At 38.3% G+C, this 23,176-nt stretch overlaps 1 protein-coding gene across 5 annotated transcripts in view; it reads left to right on the top strand.

The window, feature by feature from the left end:
* NNT (nicotinamide nucleotide transhydrogenase) overlaps positions 1-22,891 on the top strand; it is a 95,337-nt gene extending 72,446 nt beyond the window's left edge. For all 5 annotated transcript variants that reach the window (XM_082836079.1, XM_082836081.1, XM_082836080.1 and 2 more), the window contains 3 exons: positions 17,164-17,282; positions 19,346-19,461; positions 20,996-22,891. In XM_082836079.1, the coding sequence (XP_082692205.1) occupies positions 17,164-17,282; positions 19,346-19,461; positions 20,996-21,145 (385 nt within the window). In that variant the 3' untranslated portion in view covers positions 21,146-22,891. The remainder of the gene's footprint in view (positions 1-17,163; positions 17,283-19,345; positions 19,462-20,995) is intronic.
* The last annotated feature ends 285 nt before the right edge of the window (positions 22,892-23,176 follow it).

Raw genomic sequence — 23,176 nt, 5'->3', positions numbered from 1 at the left:
GCAGGATGTGAAAGGAAAGGAATTAAGAGGGAAGGAAAAAAATCATCTGAAAAAAGAAGGGATAAGACAAATGAAATTTTAGTTTCTGACCTGATTAAAATTTGAATTTTATCCATGAGGACATAATATAAACTGCTGTTTTAAGAGGAGGATTTCTGTCACACTGCATTGGAAAAGTAATTATTTGACTTAAGATTTATAGCAGATATTTAAGTAAACATATATGAAGAGTTTCTCAGTTATAATTTGTTTTTTATTGAAGTAATTCTGTGGCCAGAGCATCAGGCTTTGCATGAGAGCTTTTGTTTCATATAATCGTCATTGATTTTTCAAATAAGTTATGAATAATAAATTTATTAATAATTTATTATGTAGGATCAGAATAAAATTATTGGTCAGCCTAATCTCTACTTGTGAGTTAGGAAGAGTAAGCCATTTATACTGATCTATTTCATATTAAAGATGAAATATATATTAATATGTCCAAGGGTTTTTTTTTGACTATAATATGTTGAATTTTCAACATGGGCTTTGTAATCAGTTATGTAAATCTCACATTTGAATTAAATGGAAGAGAACTATTCTTGCTAACATGATGAGAGTATATTATCATATTTTTCCTTCCTAGTGTCCGTGTGGGATTTTTTTTTTTTTTAAAGGGAATATAGCAACTTTGTTGATTTTGCTTTATTTGTGTCATCTTTCCATAGGGGAGATGCAGATTTTCTTTATGAAGTTAGGACTGTGTATATACATGGATGTTAGCTTTTTCTTAAGAGGCAAATGTCTGTTTGAACAAGAGATGGCTGCAGCGGTTACCTCGTATTTTAATGAAATAAATCTGTATTTACAGTTTGTGGTAATTTAGTCCTTTCATCACTCTGTGGAGCTCCCACGGTGTTCATTGAGCACAGCTGCCGGGCCTCTGCTGTTAGTAGATCTTTGTGCCTCCGGACCCCAGCATGCCCAGCATCCAGATGTGGTGACATATTAGCACACATTCCGCATGGAAACGTGCCAGTGTGGACATACGATTGCCATCAATTAGTTATGCCCAAGTGGTGCCAAGAAAAATTGCATCTGTCGTACAGTCTGTCTGGCTTCATGGCCCATGGTTGATTTAGAGACACTCCTGTTTTCCTTTACTCTGGCCATAGTCCTAATATGCTCACAGAGAGTTGAGATTATCTAGTGAAGCACATGACATTTCATGACAAGAGCTCATGTCATGGAAGTTCACTGACTTAGCTGTTCTTTAGTGGCCAGCATATTGTTGCTTCCCGGGCACCCAGAACACCTAATTTATGCTTGATCTCTGAAAGCATTTTATTACAAAAATCTTACGATACAAGAGCACAGACATTTTTTTCTCTTTGTTTCCCAGTCTTTGGATCGATGTGATAGGCTTTTCATTGTAAAGCTGAGATAATCTTTCCAAGGAATAATTCTTAGAAAGAGGTATATATGTTTTTCTTTTTGCAGTTAATCACTGCTTGATTTTCTTTGTATAAAGGCATTATTGCTTTTAAATTTATGAAACCACCTTTCAACTTCTTTGATCGACTAACTGATGTTATATATTGCTTTCGTGTTAGTGTTCAACTCTATCTTTCTATTAATAATTTATTGATAGAAACTTATTAGTAGGTACTGAGAATACAAGAATGTGTAAGCCCCAGTTCCCACTCTCAAAAGTTTATAGATATAAAGAGAACAAATTGATCAACAAATGAATCAGTGAATGAATTCCATTTAATGTGATAGTATGCTAAGAAGAGTAGAGTAGAAGGAAGGTAGGAATGCAAAAGAGAAGAGTAGATAAGTGTCCGGGGGATATTTTAAACTTTTTATACTACTCATAACATGACATTTTTTTTGCAGGTTTTAAAAAATAAATATTTACTTTTTCATCCTCTGTCTAAACACATCTAGCTGCCAGTGGTATTTGCAGTTTAATAGTGTTTTACAGTCTTGTGTGACCTGGCTATAAGTTTAAATATATGTTATTTTTACTAGGAAACCCATTCTTTGGAGACAGTTGAAGATGAAATATTTTGTTGATCTAACTGGATTTTCCTGTTTTTCATGGATTAAATGTAATCTAAATAAACAAGAGTTCAGCCGTCTTGGATTTTGTTATGTTTTGGGGTACAGGAAGAGCTAGGACATGCAAATTTATCAAGTAATAAAGGTACATGCATCTGACAGTAGAAGTGAGGCCAGATAAAAGATCCAGTATAGTAGTTAAATAAAGAAATAGTTATTATTTATGAGTTTCTTACCAGCTTTGCAATACTTTCTTATCAGCCATGACTATTCATGTAAATGACAATTCACTGTATGAATAATGATATAGTACTTTGTGCCAGGCACTGTTCTAGGTCCTGAGAATACATCAGTGAATACAAAGATCAAAAATCCTGACCCTGTGGAGTTGTACATTTGCTGGGAACTTAGATAATAGGTGTTAAGATATTCTGAATTGAGGACGCTTATAACCTCATTGTGTTTCCAATTCAGATGCTAGTTGAAATGATGAAGAACAGCAAGAGCATAGGTCATTATATCTGAGTTTCAGAGTTACAGCTGGCACTATTTGGTGAGGAGTTAGCCAGTGCTTCTGGTTTTCTGAAAGAATACAGTGTGTTTCTTTGCACTGAGCCTGCCTTCTTGTAAAACATGGTGACAGGTGGGTGGGTGTGATGGAAGTTATTTGTGTAATTAGTCAAATGAGTGAAACTTTTGGTAGAAGAGAGGAAAGCTAAAGAGTACATGTGTATTCACGTACATCTCTATATTCAATCTATGGTATAAAATTGCCAGTAATCCCTCAGAGCAAAATATGTATTTTAACATCTTTATTGGAGTATAATTGCTTTAAAATGGTGTGTTAGTTTCTGCTGTATAACAAAGTGAATCAGCTATACATATACATATATCCCCATATCCCCTCCCTCTTGCGTCTCCCTCCCACACTCCCTACCCCACCCCTCTAGGTGGTCACAAAGCACCAAGCTGATCTCCCTGTGCTATGCGGCTGCTTCCAACTAGCTATCTATTTTACATTTGGTAGTGTATATATGTCCACGCCACTCTCTCACTTCGTCCCAGCTTACTCTTCCCTCTCCCCGTGTCCTCAAGTCTGTTCTCTACGTCTGCGTCTTTATACCTGTCCTGCCCCTAGGTTCTTCAGAACCATTTTTTTTTTCTTTTTTTTAGATTCCATGTATATGTGTTAGCATACGGTATTTGTTTTTCTCTTTCTGATCTCATTTTATTGATTTGAGTCCTCTCTCTCTTTTTCTTGATGAGTCTGGCTAAAGGTTTATCAATTTCATTTATATTCTCAGAGAACCAGCTTTTAGTTTTATTGATCTTTGCTATTGTTTTCTTTCTTTCTATTTCATTTATTTCTGCTCTGATCTTTATGATTTCTTTCCTTCTACTAACCTTGGGTTTTGTTTGTTCTTCTTTCTTTAGTTCCTTTATGTGTAAAGTTAGATTGTTTATTTGAGATTTTTCTCGTTTCTTGAGGTAGGCTTGTATTGCTGTGTACTTCTCTCTTAGAACTGCTTTTGCTGCATCCCACAGGTTTTGGATCATCATGTTTTGGTTGTTATTTGTCTCTAGGTACTTTTTGATTTCCTGTTTGGTTTTTTCAGTGATCTCTTGGTTATTTAGTAATGTATTGTTTAGCCTCCATGTGTTTGTGATGTTTTTTTCCCCCGGAATTGATTTCTAATCTCATAGCATTGTGGTTGGAAAAGATGCTTGATATGATTTGAATTTTCTTAAATTTACCAAGGCTTGATTTGTGACTCAAGATGTAATCTATACTGGAGAGTGTTCCATGTGCACTCAAGAGGAAAGTGTAATCTGCTGTTTTTGGATGGAATGTCTTATAAATATCAATTAAATCTATCTGGTCTATTGTATCATTTAAAGCGTGTATTTCCTTATTAATTTTCTGTCTGCATGATCTGTCCATTGGTGAAGTGAGGTGTTAAAATCCCCCACTATTATTGTGTTACTGTCGATTTCCTCTTTTACAGCTGTTAGCATTTGCCTTATGTATTGAGGTGCTCCTATGTTGGGTGCATATGTATTTATAATTGTTATATCTTCTTGGATTGATCCCTTGATCATTATGTCATGTCCTTCCTTGTCTTTTGTAACATTATTTTAAAGTCTATTTTATCTGATATGAGTATTGCTACTCCAGCTTTCTTTTGATTTCCATTTGCATGGAATATCTTTTTCCATCCCCTCACTTTCAGTCTGTATGTGTCTCTGGGATCTGAAGTGGGTCTCTTGTAGACAGCATATAGATGGGTCTTGTTTTTGTTTCCATTCAGCGAGCCTGTGTCTTTTGGTTGGAGCATTTAATCCATTCACGTTTAAGGTAATTATCGATATGTATGTTCCTGTGACCATTTACTTAATTGTTTTGGGTTTGTTTTTGTAGGTCCTTTTCTTCTCTTGTGTTTCCCACTTAGAGAAGTTCCTTTAGCATTTGTTGTAGAGCTGGTTTGGTGGTGCTGAGTTCTCTTAGCTTTTGCTTGTCTGTAAAGCTTAAATTTTCTCCATTGACTCTGAATGAGATCTTTGCCGGGTAGAGTAATCTTGGTTTTAGTTTCTTCTCTTTCATCACTTTATATATATCATGCCACTCCCCTCTGGCTTGTAGAGTTTCTGCTGAGAAATCAGCTGTTAACCTTATGGGAGTTTCCTTGTATGTTATTTTTCCCTTGTTACTTTTAATAATTTATCTTTGTCTTTAATTTTTGTCAATTTCATTTCTATGTGTCTCGGTGTCTTTCTCCTTGGGTTTATCCTGCCTGGGACTCTCTGCACTTCCTGGACTTGGGTGGCCGTTTCCTTTCCCGTGTTAGGGAAGTTTTCGACTATAATCTCTTCAAACATTTTCTTGCGTCCTTTCTTTCTCTCTTCTCCTTCTGGGACCCCTATAATGTGAATGTTGGTGCATCTAATGTTGTTCCAGAGGTCTCTTAGGCTGTCTTCATTTCTTTTCATTCTTTTTTCTTTATTCTGTTCCACAGCAGTGAATTCCACCATTCTGTCTTCCAGGTCACTTATCCGTTCTTCTGCCTCAGTTATTCTGCTATTGATGTATTTTTCATTTCAGTTATTGTATTGTTCATCTCTGTTTGTTTGTTCTTTAATTCTTCTAGATCTTTGTTAAACATTTCTTGCATCTTCTCGATCTTTGCCTCCATTCTTTTTCCGAGGTCCTGCATCATCTTCACTATCATTATTCTGAATTCTTTTTCTGGAAGGTTGCCCATCTCTACTTCATTTAGTTATTTTTCTGGGGTTTTATCTTGTTCCTTCATCTGGGCCATAGCCCTCTGCCTTTTCATCTTGTCTGTCTTTCTGTGAATGTGGTTTTTGTTCCACAGGCTGCAGGATGGTAGTTCTTGCTTCTGCTGTCTGCCCTCTGGTGGATGAGTCTGTCTTAGAGGCTTGTACAAGCCTCTTGATGGGAGGGACTGATGGTGGGTAGAGCTGGGTGTTGCTCTGGTGGGCGGAGCTCAGTAAAACTTTAATCCGCTTGACTGCTGATGAGTGGGGCTGTGTTCCCTCCCTGTTGGTTGTTTGGCCTGAGGCGACCCAGCTGTGGTGCCTACCAGCTGTCTGGTGGGGCTAATGGCAGACTCTGGGAGGGCCCATGCCAAGGAGTACTTCCCAGAACTTCTGTTGTCAGTGTCCTTGTCCCACGGTGAGCCACAGCCACTCTCTGCCTCTGCAGGAGACCCTCCAACACTAGCAGGTAGGTCTGGTTCAGTCTCCTATGGGGTCACTGCTCCTTCCCCTGGGTCCCGATGCGCATACTACTTTGTGTGTGCCCTCCAAGAGTGGAGTCTCTGCTCCCCCCAGTCCTGTCCAGGTTCTGCAGTCAAATACTGCTAGCCTTCAAAGGCTGATTCTCTGGGAATTCTTCCTCCTGTTGCTGGACTCCCAGGTTGGGAAGCCTGATGGTGGGGCTCAGAACCTTCAGTGGGTGGACTTCTGTGGTATAAGTGTTCTCCAGTTTGTGAATCACCCACCCAGCAGTTACAGCATTTGATTTTATTGAGATTGCGCCCCCCTTATTGTCTCATTGTGGCTTCTCCTTTGTCTTTGGATGTGGGGTGTCTGTTTTGGTTAGTTTCAGTGTCTTCCTGTCGATGAGTGTTCAGCAGTTAGTTGTGATTCTGGTGCTCTCGCAAGAGGGAGTGAGTGCACGTTCTTCTACTCTGCCTTCTTGAACCAATCTAGGAAACAGTACTTTTTTGCCTTAATAGTATCTATAGAAGGGTTAAACGTGGCCTTTTGAAATTTGACACTATTCGACACTTGAATATTAACTGCGACCAATGTGTGCGCTGTTGGCAATTATTGGCCTCAGTCTATATTGACAATATAATTTCTCTAGTTTTTTTTGTGTAGTTGCAAGTACAAAGAATTTCTGGCTTTCGTTGGACCATATTGATACTTAGTGGGATTTCAAGGTAAAAATTAGAAAATTAATTCAGAAATGTTGATAACAAACCACATTTGTTTTAGTGTAAAAATTTGTGGTTTTTTAAAATGTAAATGATCATTAAAAATGTGCATTTATTTGAGCAATACAGATGAGCATTTATATCACAAAATGTATTTCAATAGACTGTTATAGTTTCAGGTTACATTTATTAAGGGCTTATGTATGCCAGGCAGTAGTCTAAAGTATAAAAAGCTCTTTACATGAACTGCCTCACTTAAATCTCACAATAATCCTCTGAAGAGGCTTTATTATGAATCTCATTGTACACATGAGGAAAGTGAGGCACACGGGTAAATTGTCCAAATGTTTTGAACGCAGGCAGTGGCACTCTAGAGCTTTTAACTGCTACTCTTTACTACTTCCCTGAAATCTTTCTCTAAAAAGAGATGGTAGAAAGTTTGAGTCAGTGTACTTTGTTGGGCACACTATGTTCCTTAAAACCCTTTCTGGGCTTCCCTGGTGGCGCAGTGGTTGAGAGTCCGCCTGCCGATGCAGGGGACGCGGGTTCGTGCCCCGGTCCCGGAAGATCCCACATGCCGCGGAGCGGCTGGGCCCGTGAGCCATGGCCGCTGAGCCTGCGCGTCCGGAGCCTGCGCTCCGCAACGGAAAAAAGAAATGGAGGGTGGGGCTTCCCTGGTGGCGCAGTAGTTGAGAGTCCGCCTGCCGATGCAGGGAACGCGGGTTCATGCCCTGGTCTGGGAAGATCCCACATGCCGCGGAGCGGCTGGGCCAGTGAGCCATGGTCGCTGAGCCTGCGCGTCCGGAGCCTGTGCTCCGCAACGGGAGAGGCCACAACAGTGAGAGGCCCGTGTAGCGCAAAAAAAACCCAAACAAAACCCTTTCCTTCCCTCCCTTTATTTGAGTCACTCTAATAGAGTGCCAGGTACTGGGGGAACTGATAAATAAGACACAGTTCCTATTCCCAAGTTGCTCCCAGTTTGGAGAGCACAGTCTTCAGCCAGTTCCTATGCTGCAGTGCATCGTAAGGAGGAGGAGCATAAAGAAAGAATTCTGGGAGCATGGAGGATTTTTCCGTGATCGCGTTTTAGTAGTTATTCCCCTTCTGTAGCATTACGTTATGGACAAGGACAGCTGATCCTGTTTTGTGAAGCATGTATACAATAAAGATAATTTTCATGGTTCATGGGGAAGAACCAAAAGGCTGGTAGGCTTTGCACTTTGGAATTCTGGATATTCTTCATGTGGTGACGGAATGTTGATGAGCTTTGGCCCTTAGTTCCTGGCATTTGCTGGTCATGGGCAACCAATGTCCGATATAATTAACTTTAATCCATACTTTGAAGATTAGCCAGTTGCATGGGCCAGAATTGTTGTAAATTCACATGGACTTATCAGCCTGCACATATATATTTCTCCAAATGTAGTGTGTTCTGTCATTTCTCTCAAAACATTGGCATTCTCTTGGAATCGCCTGGCATGTGTTTCTTTCCAACTTTAGATTCTTAAAGTTTACTATAACAAATTATTGTGCAAACAGATATAAAGTGATCTGTCCTTTGGGATATTCAGCATAACATGTTAGTTAGCTTTATGATTGTTTACCCTTCACAACTAGCTCAACAGAAACATTGTCTTTATGCAGTCTGCAGCTAATCAAATATTACAATAATAACAAATACATTTGGAGGTCTTTAATTTCTAATTTGGACCAAGACACCTCAGTTAAAGCATAAAGATGATTGCCAGATGGAATAATTTAAAGATAAGCAAAGGCAGCATTAAAAACAAATAAATAAATTAAATTTTTTTAAAATTACTGGAATCAAGAAGGGATACAGAATTGAAATACAAAAGTAAACCACAAAGTGTGTATTGGTTCACTCAGCTAAATTAGAATCTCTGGTTCATGGAATTTTAGGACTGGAAAGGGAGTTTGTGGTAGGCTGAATAATGGCCCTTAAGATACCCACCTCCGAAACCCCCAAACCTGTGAATATGTTACCTTATATGGCAAAAGAAACTTTGTAGATTCAGTGACGATTCTGAGCTGGAGAGATGATTCTGAATTATTTGGGTGGGCCCATGTAATCACTAGGGTTCTTACAAGAGCGAGGAAGGAGGGTCAGAATCAGAGAAGGAGGTGTGACAATGGAAGCAGAAGTCAGAGTGATGTAGCCTCAAGCCACGGAATGGGGGCCTCCAGAAGCTGGAAAAGGCAAGGGATGGATTTTCTCCCAGAGCCTCTGAGAGAAGTGCAGCCCTGCCAACACCTTGATTTTTTAGCACAGAGAAACTGATTTTAGATGTCAGACCTCTATAATCAATTTGTGTTGTTTTAAGCTATTACAATTGTGGTGATTTGCTATATCAGCAATAGGAAGCTTGTACAGACCTTAAATGTCATGTAGCACAGTGACTCTTAGTCTTTCTTAAGCCTCACCAATAAGGTTTTGGGGAGAGGAAGGGACCTGGGGGAAACAAGAAGCACTTATTGATGCTCAGAAAGATTGGGAAATTAGGAGAAATTTTTTTAAAAAATTTTATTTATTTATTTATTTTTTGCGGTACGCGGGCCTCTCACCGCTGTGGCCTCTCCCGTTGTGGAGCACAGGCTCCGGACGTGCAGGCTCAGTGGCCGTGGCTCACGGGACCAGCCGCTCCGCGGCATGTGGGATCTTCCCGGACCGGGGCACGAACCCGCGTCCCCTGCATCAGCAGGCGGACTCTCAACCACTGCGCCACCAGGGAAGCCCTAGGAGAAATTTTTGGTGTCCAAGATTTACTATGAAGATCTCAAAAGAGCACATTCATTGCAGTTAGTAGTATAGGACTGAGGTAGAGCAATGTCTTGCAGCTGTTCTGGGAATCCTCAGTTCCACCAAAGCTGCTGCTCTCTCTTACTAGTAGTTTTTATCCCTCCTCCTCCTCCCATGAATGAAGAGCTGTCTCAGCTATCATAACTGCCTTGACTATGTCCACTGCCAGCCAACCATCCTTTACATTTATTTGTCAAATCCCCTTGAATCCATTTTGTACTGAATTGGTGGTTTGTATGTCAGCTCAGATGAATGAACCTGTCTCTGCCTGATCCACAGAAAAGCCTGAAACTTTCCCTAACTAGGAGATTTGTTCTAATTGTTGACAGAAAGTATTTTTTTTAAGTTAATTGCAACTCTTTCTCTTGCATTTGAAGACTGTTTTCTTTTCTTCTGTTTAATGAAAATGAGGAATATTTGGTCAACTTCTGTTTTATTTGGTCTGCTTGAAAATCAGTTTTGCCTTTCTTTTTCTAGCCAATTTATCTTTTTTCACTTAGAGCATGTTATTTTCTAAGTTGTTAGGTATTTTGTGTTTCTCTGGAAACTTATCCAAGTGCCCTCTGATCCTTTTAAGCTGCAACTCCCTGAACTAAATCTAGTTATTTAGTTTTATCATTGGATCTAGTCAGTGGTAGAAGATAGAGTACCTTTTCCTGATGTGCGAAAACAACCCTGCATTAATTTTGAATGTTGACTTGAATTGACAGTTGAAATACAGATTGGCATTAACTTTGAATACAAATCAGCTGATTAATGCAATTTGATATGTTAACTATATTACTAAGAACCTCCATAATGTGAAATGACCTTTTCAAACTAAAATTTTTGATTTTAAGATGTGTTCTTTTGGAAATTATTTTGTTTCATCATTATTAAAAAATAATGACACATGAGGGTCCCTGAATTTAATTATAGAATCTCTGCCTTTGATGGGGCACATTCTTTGTGCCTTTAGTTCTTCCACTTGATATTTAATTGTTTTGTGTTTGTTTTTGTAGGTCCTTTTCTTCTCTTGTGTTTCCCACTTAGAGAAGTTCCTTTAGCATTTGTTGTAGAGCTGGTTTGGTGGTGTTGAATTCTCTTAGCTTTTGCTTGTCTGTAAAGCTTTTGATTTCTCCCTCGAATCTGAATGAGATCCTTGATGGGTAGAGTAACCTTGGTTGTAGGTTCTTCCCTTTCATCACTTTAAATATGTCCTGCCACTCCCTTCTGGCTTGTAGAGTTTCTGCTGAGAAATCAGCTGTTAACCTTATGGGAGTTCCCTTGTATGTTATTTGTCGTTTTTCCCTTGCTGCTTTCAATAATTTTTCTTTGTCTTTAATTTTTGCCAATTTGATTACTATGTGTCTTGGCATGTTTCTCCTTGGGTTCATCCTGTATGGAACTCTCTGTGCTTCCTGGACTTGGGTGGCTAGTTCCTTTCCCATGTTAGGAAAGTTTTCGATTATAATCTCTTCAAATATTTTCTCAGGTCCTTTCTGTCTCTCTTCTCCTTCTGGGACCCCCATAATGCAAATGTTGTTGCGTTTAATGTTGTCCCAGAGGTGTCTTAGGCTGTCTTCATTTCTTTTCATTCTTTTTTCTTTATTCTGTTCCACAGCAGTGAATTCCACCATTCTGTCTTCCAGGTCACTTATCCGTTCTTCTGCCTCAGTTATTCTGCCACTGATTCCTTTTAGTGTAGTTTTCATTTCAGTTATTGTGCTGTTCATCTCTGTTTGCTTGTTCTTTAATTCCTCTAGGTCTTTGTTAAACATTTCTTGCATCTTCTCGATCTTTGCCTCCATTCTTTTTCCGAGGTCCTGCATCATCTTCACTATCATTATTCTGAATTCTTTTTCTGGAAGGTTGCCTTTCTCCACTTCATTTAGTTGTTTTTCTGGGGTTTTATCTTGTTCCTTCATCTGGTCCATAGCCCTCTGCCTTTTCATCTCGTCTGTCTTTCTGTGAATGTGGTTTTTGTTCCACAGGCTGCAGGATTGTAGTTCTTCTTGCTTCTGCTGTCTGCCCTCTGGTGGATGAGGCTCTCTAAGAGGCTTGTGCCAGTTTCCTGATGGGAGGGGCTCATGGTGGGTAGAGCTGGCTGTTGCTCCCACTTGATATTTAAAGAACATAAAGTTAAAATATTCTGTACACCAAATATTTTGTGTATACCAAACAGTGCCTTAAAATACGTAAAAAATTAGTTTCAATTTAAGTTCTTCTTGGATGAGATTTGGTTTGTTAATCTTGGTAATTTATTTTATTAGGTATTATAAGGAACTGTTAGCTGGGGAGAAAAAGAAATACAGACTCTGCCCACTTAACCAAATGCCCATTGAGCAAAGTATCCAGATGTTCTAACAACTACTTACTATTGATCAATTTCAATAAAGTAGCTGTCAGAGAAAGCACTGAAAGTCTTTACTGATTTTTGTTTTCTTTCTCTGTTGAGCTCTCTTTAAGACCTTGCAGAATCCTGCTCCTCATTCAAGCTTTACTCCTTAGACTGAGCATGTACTGCTGCTGATTTTTATCTGAACCAAACTTTATTATGATGGTGGCAAAATGGTGGTCTTATAACCCCACTACATTTATCAGTTGATGGTCTACCACTATAGGGGAGAGTGTTCCTACCCTCCCTTCCTTCCTTTCATCCTTTCCTTATTGACTTATGAATCTGTTATCGGTCTTGACTCATGAATTCCCACTTTCCACAGTGGGTTATAATCCATGACTATCCTTATTTATTTATTTTAAATTTATTTATTTATGGCGGTACGCGGGCCTCTCACTACTGTGGCCCCTCCCGTTGCACAGCACAGGCTCTGGACGCGCAGGCTCAGCGGCCATGGCTCACGGGCCCAGCCGCTACGCGGCATGTGGGATCTTCCCGGACCGGGGCACGAACCCGCGTCCCCTGCATCGGCAGGCGGACTCTCAACCACTGCGCCACCAGGGAAGCCCTATCCTTATTTATTTTGATGTTCAAATTACTTTCTTTATACACCTTAGTGTCATACGTGCCTTTAAAGACCCAGGTCCATGTCATCCTTTCATGCGCATTTAGTTTGCTTTGTGCTCTGCCTTCTTTCTCACTTTTTGTAAGGATTACACAAACTCAGTCTTTCCTCTTTTTTACAATTCAATTGTTTATTACATGTAAGTGAGCTTTACCTTCTCTGAGTTTGTTATTGTCTTTTTCTTACTGCTTCTGTTATTTCCTGTGAACCTAAGGGATTGTTCATCCCTCCCCATCATTGAAGAAAGGTTTAAAAGTCCTGAACTAGAGACTGTGATGCTTGTTTACAAAATCAAGCACCTCTGAAACTTCATTCGTCATGCCTTTTCTTTTTCTACATTCATGTAATCAGCAGGCTTAGGAGTATATTTTGGTTATTTCAATATACTGCATTTTTCTCTCTATATTTTATATTCATGCTTAAAATTCTATATTGTTAAAATATTAAAATGACATTCATGTTCAGGATTGAGGGTTAGTATTAATAACTCCCATTTAATGAGCATATAGTTTGGTGCCTGGAGAAATTTTTTTTTCAAATGTTTTATCTTATTGCCATTGTAAAGGTATTAAAATTTTAAAGTAGACATCTCAACTCAAGAGTCTGTGTAACATTTTGGAAATGCTTTCTTTCCAAAAAAGCATTTTCCTCAAATGCTTGAGGCAGTTTGAAAATAGCTGCAGTAGTGCTGAATATAGTTTGTGTTAACTGCATGGAGAGTATGAACATGAATTGTCAGTATTTTGCCTCATTTCTTTTGTTTTCAGGAGTGATTAAAAACCCTGGTTTGGAACAGACAATGACATTAGGATAGCAGTGTCTAGCCAAAAAAAAAAAATCTTGTTTTTAGAGAACATTTAAAAATTTTTACTTAACTGTTGAACTGTTACATTTCCAAAAAATGATTAATTTTATTTATGTATTAATTTTATTCTCACCAAATTAAAGTAGTAAATCAACTATACTTCAATAAAAAAAAAAAACTGTAGGTAGCCCACTGAGGGAAGAGATGATAAATGCCTTTTAGAAGAGTCTTACATATACACACCACTATATAGAAAATAGATAACTAATAAGGACCTACTGTATAGCACAGGGAACTCTACTCAGTACTCTGTAATGGCCTGTTTGTGGAAAGAATCTAAAAAAAGAGTGGAGGGACTTCCCTGGTGGCACAGTGGTTAAGAATCTGCCTGCCAGTGCAGGGGACACAGGTTCGAGCCCTGGTCCAAGAAGATCCCATATGCCACAGAGCAGCTAAGCCCGTGCGCCAGAACTACTGAGCCTGTGCTCTAGAGCCCGTGAGCCACAACTGCTGAGCCCGTGTGCCACAACTACTGAAGCCCACGCACCTAGAGCCCATGCTCGGCAACAAGAGAAGCTACTGCAGTGAGAAGCCTGCACACTGCAACGAAGAGTAGCTCCCACTCACCGCAACTAGAGAAAGCCTGCACGCAGCAACGAAGACCCAACACAGCCAAAAATAAATATAAATAAATAAAAGAGTGGATATATATATATATGTATAACTGATTCACTTTCCTGTACAGCAGAAACTAACACAACATTGTAAATCAACTATGCTCCAATAAAAAATTTTAAAAAGTCTTAGATTATTAATAGTCCATTCTATACAGTTCATTCTACCTCCTACCCCTAGTAATTTTTCAGAACCTACTTCCCCATCATTTAAGAGGTGCTGGTAAATGTTTTGCATTGTTGCAGGTACTTTGTGTACTAAGAGACATTTTTTTCTCCTATGTCCATGCAAATAATTAAATTAAAAAAAATTTATAGCTTATAGTATTGTTTGAAACTTTCTGGGTGCTCAGTTTTTCTCAACACTGTAAATTGGATTCTTAGAATTCCTTGTTTCACCCATTTAAGCAGAGATAAATAGGTATTTCTCAAACCTCTTCTACAGAGTTTAATATAGCCCTTGGCATGATGTGGGCTTGTAATAACAGCTGGTTAGTACTCTATGGGAAAATTGAGAGAGAGGGAGCTATTAAGTAACTTACTGAGCATCATGTAACTAGTTAACTTGAGCTACTAACTAAACAAAAACACCTCTTAAATGCTTGACTATACTGCCTATATTGTATAGTAGTGAAAAGACTCTTGAGGCAGAAAGACCCGAGTTTGACTTACAGGTTAGCTATACTAAAAAAGTTGTGCAAATTGTATAGCACATCTCAAAGAGTCAGTATTAGTCATTGTGCCAGAATATATGCCAGCAGCCCCTCTTATATATATTCTTGCTCTCTTCTTTTTTTAAGGTACAGGAATGTAGCTCTAAAGCCCAGTTTATTTAACTAAGTCCTGGATTTGAATCAGCTGCTCTAAATTCTAATTCTTGATGGAGATTATTAAAGATGATTAGGGATAGAATGAAATAATATATAAGAAATTTGTAAATTATATCACAATATAAAAGCATGAAGTATTAATTTATTTTAAATGAAGTTAATTTTTTCCCACCCTAAAATTGTTCATTCTCATAGAAAATTTGGAAAACATTTTTAAATAGAGGAGAAGTAAAATGATTATCTGTTGTACAACCACCTAGAGATAACTGTTTTGTTTCCTTTTAGCCCTGAGTTTCTGGTTTTTTAAACATAAGTTGATTATTTAGGAACTTTCAGCGGTCCCAGAATGAAGATTGTATAAAAGAGAATTTGAGGGACTTCCCTGATGGTGCAGTGGTTAAGAATCCGCCTACCAGTGCAAGGGACACGGGTTTGATCCCTGGTCCGGGAAGATCCCACGTGCCGTGGAGCAACTAAGCCTGTGCACCACAACTACTGAGCCTGTGCTCTAGAGCCCGCGAGCTGCAACTACTGAGCGCAGGTACCACAGTTACTGAAGCCTGCGCTCTCTAGGGCCTGCGTGCCACAACTACTGAGCCCACGTGCTGCATTTACTGAAGCCCTTGTGCCTAGAGCCCGTGCTCCACAACAAGAGTAGCCACTGCAGTGAGAAGCCCGCACACCGCTATGAAGAGTAGTAGCCCCAGCTCGCCGCAAGTAGAGAAAGCCCACACGTAGCAATGAAGACCCAATGCGGCCAAAAATAAATTTAAAAAAAAATTGATTAAAGAGAACCTATCATTTGATATCTTGTTTTCCAATTACAAGCTCCCCAGTAATTCAGGCTCTTCATTATCAGATTATCTTCATTAACTTCATTCAAAGATGTAGAAAACCATATATCAGTTTTTTGGACAATATAAACAGCCATTTTATAGCTCTTTTCAGGTCTGCCTTTGGGAGGGGTCAATTCCTATGCTTTTTTAATCTGTTCCTAACAGGGACTGTGTTACGAGTGGGGAGATCTGGCTTGGCAGCAGTTCCTGTGAAAAGTAACTGGGCATCTTTTTTTTTTTTTTTGGAGTACAACTGCTTTACAATGGTGTGTTAGTTTCTGCTGCACAGCAAAGTGAGTCAGCCACACGTATACATATATCCCCTCTTCCTTGGATTTCTTTCCCAATTAGGTCCCCACAGAGCACTGAGTAGAGTTCCAATAGGGCATCTTACATAACTGTCAGTGATAAAAACCAGCAGTGTGGTGTGGGAGCTGTTACAGACCTAGGCTTCTGAAAGGGGCCTGAGGGTATGACTTTCTTGCTGTGCCTTGTGCATCTAGATCACATCCAGCATATTGTATTTACGGTGGGGGACTGAGGTTTGAGCTGGACAGTGACAATATAGGAACAGGTGACTAGGACAGCAGTGAGTCTAGAAGTCCTGTCAGTCATTGAACAGTTGAAAGAATTGAAGATGTTTTGCTTAATAGGCATCCTAGGTTAGCTCAGAGGAATCCACATGTGAAAGAGGGAGTAGACCCTCAGACTACAGACCTTGGAAAGCAATGAGTTGAGGGTTCTTTTTGGTTTAATATAATGAGCGTGTGATATCTATATATCTATAACTATATATATATAGTTATATATATAACTATATATATATATAGTTATTGGGATTTTCTAGTAATGGAATAGAGCTAGAATGGAGTTAGTTTCTGGTCACTGAAGATATTTAAGCTGAGGTTGGATGGATCCCTGCCTAGAGGTAGTATAAAATGCATTTCTTCACTGGATTCATTCATTCATTCACTCACTCACTCACCTTTTATTTGGTCCTTCCTGTGTGCTACGGACTGTGCCCAGTGCTGGGGAGACAGAGATCAATACTGTGGGCAAGAGGCTGGATTACATGACTTCAGAGATCCCATTATGGCTGTGGTTGAACGAAATTGCCTGATGCTTCAGTTTCTTTGGCCTTCATAAAAGAGCAGATATCTGATTTGTGTATTCCTCTGCCTTTTAAACACTCCAGCGTGTTACTATCACATTTCTTCTGTGATGTGGAGCAATGCTGCATATTACTCGCTGAATGTAGGCCTTTAACTTATGTGCGTGACAGTGTTTTTCATGGCAAACGTTTAATTCCAGGCTGACTTCAAAAAGATTCAAAAATTATAAAGTATCATGAGAGAACATAGTGCTTATTAAATGTAAGGTGATATTATTAATGTTGTTGGGAGTTCATTGAACTTAAAACATATATGGAAGAGTCAGGTTCTAAAGTCACACTTTGTTTTTTGAGAGGAGTTACAGTTTGTATATACTGAGATCTTGAATCTCCAAACCTTACTATTTGTAGATTGACCGTATATCTAGACAGATTCTATTCCTGCTTGTGGAGATCAGATAGTACCAGGAGAAGCAGAGATGCCAAGAACAAAGTGTGCAGATTTGGAGGTGATATTGGGGTCTCTGTACGTTTCGGCCCATCAAGTAAGGCCAGCTGTTCATTTGTTTCATGTCTAGGTTTGGAATTCACCCAGTTGCAGGCCGGATGCCTGGTCAGCTTAATGTGCTGCTGGCTGAGGCTGGGGTGCCGTATGATATTGTGTTGGAGATGGATGAGATCAACCATGATTTCCCAGGTAAGTGATGGGGATAATGGTGAAGTTTAGGTGTTCTTACTATGAATAGAGTGATTCCAGTCTTAGGGCATAAATTGTGGGATTACTGAAGACCTACTAGTCAGATGAAGAGTAACCTGCTCCTAGTAAGGATGCAGTTGAAATTAAATAAGCGAAAGACAGTACTGAAAAAGGTGCAACAGGTTTGTAAGCAGCATGGGTCATTTTCTCCCTCTGAGGAGATCTGAAGGATGGTGAAAATCTTGGGAGTCAGTGCAGTGGACTGCATTGCAGAGGGATTTGGAACAGACCTGGCTTTGGAATCCAGGTCCTGAGTCTCATTTGCTTGTGGCCTTGAACTAGGTACTCAACCTCAGGTTCCTCATTTATGAAATTGCTTCTGCTGATGATTTAGTGTCTGATTCTTGCCAGTGTCTGAGATTTTACTGGTTTTCAGTTGTACCAACTCATGGTCAGTAAGTAGTTTTCTGTTTTCTTTAAAGTACTAGGACTTCACTAGATAAGGTGTTGGACTTTGTGGCTGTCACTGGGTGGATGTTGAATGCTAATGACATTTGGCCCAAGATCATGTTTGTTAAAATTAAACCAGTTCCCTCTGGCACGTATCCACTGTAAACTTGAAAAGTACTGTTTATTAGAGAAAAATAATGAAATTGTGTGTATGTCTAGATTCACATGGCATTTTTGGCAGAGTTCTAAGGTACCTTATATTATGATCCTTAAAGAGGGAATTTAGACCATTTTAATTTTATGCCCCCTTTCAGATTTCACTGTTGTTAAATTATGTGTGAAACCTGCCAGTTCCAGGAATTATGGACACAGCTTTAATATAGTACAGACTCTTAGACCATTTTCTTTTAGACATTGAATTGCATATTAAGTAGTCATTTTAAAAGTTGGAAATGGAATGCAGATCTTTTTTTTTAACATCTTTATTGGAGTATAATTGCTTTACAATGTTGTTAGTTTCTGCTGTATAACAAAGTGGATCAGCTATACATATACATATATCCCCATATCTCCTCCCTCTTGTGTCTCCCTCCCACCCTCCCTATCCCACCCCTCTAGGTGGTCACAAAGCACCGAGTTGATCTCCCTGTGCTATGTGGCTGCTTCCCACTAGCTATCCATTTTACATTTGGTAGTGTATATATGTCCATGCCTCTCTTTCACCTCGTCCCAGCTACCTTTCCCACTCCCTGTGTCCTCAAGTCCATTCTCTACATCTGCATGTTTATTCCTGTCCTGCCCCTAGGTTCTTCAGAACCATTTTTTTTCTTCAGATTTCATATATACGTGTTAGCATACGGTATTTGTTTTTCTCTTTCTGACTTACTTCACTCTATATGACAGGCTCTAGGTCCATCCACCTCCCTACAAATAACTCAATTTCATTTCTTTTTATGGCTGAGTAATATTCCATTGTATATATATATGCCACATCTTCTTTATCCATGTCACAAAGAAAGAAAACTACAGACCAATATCACCGATGAACATAGATGCAAAAATCCTCAACAAAATACTAGCAAACAGAATCCGACAACACATTAAAAGGATCATACAGCATGATCAAGTGGGATTTATCCCAGGAATGCAAGGATTCTTCAATATACGCAAATCAATCAGTGTGATACACCATATTAACAAATTGAAGGAGAAAAACCGTATGATCATCTCAATAGATGCAGAAAAAGCTTTTGACAAAATTCAGCGCCCATTTATGGGAGTGCAGGTCTTTAATGTTACCGGCAAGATCATTTTGGGATCATAAAAGAGCTATAAAGTCAGATTAGGTAGATCCATTGAGGGGAGGGAAAGCATAATAATGCAAGCTCCAGTCAGGGTGCTCAGGTTCAGATGCAGGACCTATTGCTTTTAAGCTATGTGACATTGGCTAAGTTACTGAACCTCTCTGATAAAGCTCTTTGTACAATACCTAGCACAAGTGCTTGTCCTGTAAATTTTAGCTTCTGTTGTTGTTGTTATAAAGTCAGGTCACCATAATTTGCCTGAAAGTAAAAGTGACCCTTTTAATTTTTATATTTTCTTTTATTATGTAGACACTGATTTGGTCCTTGTAATTGGAGCTAATGACACTGTTAATTCAGCGGCTCAAGAAGACCCCAACTCTATTATTGCAGGCATGCCAGTCCTCGAGGTCTGGAAATCAAAGCAGGTAAAGTTTCAGACTTGTGTTTCATTCTAATAATTAAAGGTCTCTTAAAACACATACACAGAACTTTCCTTGGTCACTTGATGAGAAATGATGATGCCTTTTAGCAGGCTCAGGAGTTAGAGTAGATTTAGGGTCCAGCTCTCTATATCCAGCTTCTGTCTGTTCTGTGGTCACCAGAGAACCTGAGTGAATGCCCTGATCTCGATTAGAACTAAAAGAGATTATCTGGATGGATTAACACAATCTGTAACTACAGCTGAAAAAGGACCTGTGAGCTTTTGGGATGAGTCTGGCTGAATTCCAGGCCGAGTCCAGTGAAGCAGATGGCTTCCCTCCAGGACAGTGAGTCAGTATCATCGCCTTCACATACGAAGATGAGCACATTTTTTCATTTAAGTTTTTTGAAAGGGAATTTGTATGTTATGGAGTTTACAGAAGAAGGGTGATTTAGAAAACCAAATAATAACATGGAAGGAAGCAAGCCCTGCTCACAGCACATTACTTCTGAAAAAGCTAATTGCTAGATTGTAGAGAATGCAAACGCTTATAAATTTTCCTCTGCCCCGACTGGGCAAGTCTCTTTACACTCTCAAGTCATATCTGCATTTTAAGAATCATTATAACGTAACGTATATTTTCCCTTTAATTTGTCTCTCTTTATTGTAAATGTGTGAATTTTAAACATAGTATTTGTGGTGAGTGAGTAGATATGATGTGCACTTGTTCATGTGTATATGGACAGTTGCATCGATCACCAGTATTTGAGTTTGTAGGGTACATTACTGTATCAATGGTATATGGAACATGAATAAATTTGCTCTGCTTCCATTTTTGAATAGAATGCGTGTCCTAAAAGACCGTAGAAAGGCTTTGCATTTCATGAAGAATTGACTTGATATTCAACAGGACAGCAACATCCACAATCCGTGTAATTGTAAATGTCTAGAACACATCAGTATTAGAGATGGATGGACTTACCCCTTCATTTTTCTTCGTGGAAGCATTCTATTAGTAATTAGCTCTGTTCTGTGACACACTAGATTGCTCTTTGGGTTCTTGTCTTATATCCTTTCTGTCTCATATCCTTTACTTTAAAGCAATGGACTAAGAATCATACCATTTTCCCACTCAACTACATTTATCTTAGGATGGGTAGTAGAAGCTTATGCACTAAATTTGTTCTCTTTAGCCCATTCAGAGAAAGATGCTTATTCTTCTGACTAGAAAATGTTATACATAGTCTTTATAGAGAAAAGCACTGAGGAAAAAAATCACTTATCACTTGGAGATATACTGTTGTTAACATGACCTTTTCTCTAATGGATATAAGAGTATGGGCACATTTAAATAATTAAAGTTAATACAGAGTAAACATGCATTTAAAACTACTCCTTGTGTATTTTAAGTCTTTGTAGTAAAGAATTAGTAGTGGTACCTGCTTTGTTCAAAGTCAGGGCAGGGCAATGTTTGTTTGCAGAACAAGTCCTGGCCAGGTCTGTTAAATACACCATCTCACTTAATCTTTGGTTCTTAGGTCATTGTTATGAAGAGGTCCTTAGGTGTTGGCTATGCTGCAGTGGACAATCCAATCTTCTACAAACCTAACACAGCCATGCTTCTAGGCGATGCCAAGAAGACGTGTGATGCTCTTCAGGCGAAAGTTAGAGAATCCTACCAGAAGTAAAACATAAAGATCAAGCTGTTGTCTAACAAAGCCACCTCTTCACTTGTGGGAACAGGCAAATAAGTTATTAACATATACAGCTGATACGCATCTATATCAGAGCTCTTGAAAGAAAAGGAAGACTCTGAAGAAAGCAAAGCAAATACAGGGAAAATTTTCAAGAGCAACAGTCCCTCCATTTTAAAAAAGGATTGACAAGTCTAAATGTCTTCCTGTGCATAGTTTTTGTGTTATGAATTCCAAAAGTATTTTACACAAGGAGAAGGAACAGCCTCATTTTAGATGTAATCCATTTGGATTTTCCTCAACAGTCAGCAGTTTTTAAGAAATTAGTCTTTATGAATTTTTTAGGACTTACATTATACATAGATTTGAAAAAATCTGACTCAGTGTAAACATTACAGCCACCTGCATTTATGTGTTTTCAACAAATGTGACTAATTTGAAACTTTCATCAACTCTTGAGCTGTCCTCTTACCATTTAACCATAATCTGAATTAAACATATCACATCAGTTTCAATTTTTCAAACTGTACTTCTGATTCTATATTTCAGGGGTGTATTTTCTCACTTCCATTTTAATACATTAAAGGACTAGATAATCTTTCAGAGATGCTGGAAACAAATCATTTGCTTTGTATGTTTCATTAGAACACCAATGAAACATATAATTTGAAATCAGCATTAATTGTATTTTTTTAAACCCCATTTCCAATTGGAGATCTCTCTAATTTCAATCAATTTATAATGTGTAGTACTGTGTTAAGTGCACTTGAATGGAATTCAACTATTTGACTAATAAAATGAGTTCACCATGTTTGCATAGTGATGTAGCAATTGTCTCTGGTGACGAAAGGCTAAACTCAAGTAATTCTGCCTGTTATTAATATCTGAGGAAGATTTTGCTACCATGAAATAGATGAGATTAATCTGTCTTAACTGCTTGGAAGAATAATTTTTTTCCCAAATCAGAGTGTGTTTTAAGGTGTTATGTAAATGATAACATTTGAGAGAAATGGTGGCACTTTTTAGCTACCTCTTTGTTTAAGCGCCAGTAAAGATTATGTCTTTTTAGCACCAGTAAAGATTATGTCTTTTGCAGTAAAAGTGTAGATTTTCTTCGTGACTTTGCCATTATGCCAAAATCTCTGTATAGGTTGAATGTGTGAAGAATATTTGGAATCTCTCTCTCTCTATATATAATTAATTTGGCATTAAGTTTCTTGAAACAATTATTAACATGTAAAAAGTATCTCTAAATCAGAAAAAGAAATAACTGGTGTGAAATTTTTTACTATAATACTCATGTTTATTGAGTTGAAAACTCATAGTATTTGTTGGTTTAGTAATCAGTTTCTTTCTTGCTGTGCCTGAGATTAAGATCTGTTTGTGTGTGCATGTGTTTTAAATAAGGAAAGACTCCTTTTTAAATTTTAAGTGGTAAATGCAATTTGTTAATGGATCTCAGGTCATTTGTAACCTCAAGACTGAATTATATCATGAAAGTTCTATTAGAAGAAAGTAAATAGTATCTTGAGTCATGCCCTTTTCCTTTTCTCAAAGTAGTTGTAGGTATATCTGGGAAGCAGCAACTTGGATTTTTTTTTTTTTTTGAGATAATTCCTGCATTCAATTTAAATTAAAATAATTATACTTGGATTTATTTCCAACATTTATAGTAAATATTTTTCTATATTTTAAAAATTTAGGATGATCTCATTTCTTTGGTACTTGCTAATCCTTTGTCATTCATGCTCTGGTTGGTTTTATTTTACTTTATTGTTTAAGTGATTTAAGGGATTTTTGGATATTTAATTTCTTAAAGTAATACTCCAAAAGATTGTTGATCTTGGGTTATTAATTATGGTGAGGTCTAAAAGCAACAAAAATAATTTTTGTTCATCTTATTTTATTATTCCTCCCTTTCTGATAAGTCATATAACTGGTAAATAATGACTTATTTTTATTCTGTATTGATCTGTTGTTCGCTATGTCTTTTTGAAATTCAACTAGAAATAATTTTTTTTTTTT

This window comes from Leucopleurus acutus, assembly GCF_964270905.1.
Source record: "Leucopleurus acutus genome assembly, chromosome: 3".
NCBI classification, from domain to species: Eukaryota; Metazoa; Chordata; class Mammalia; order Artiodactyla; family Delphinidae; genus Leucopleurus; species Leucopleurus acutus.
Note: the sequence above shows the minus strand (reverse complement) of the source record. Positions and strands in the feature narration are given on the sequence as shown.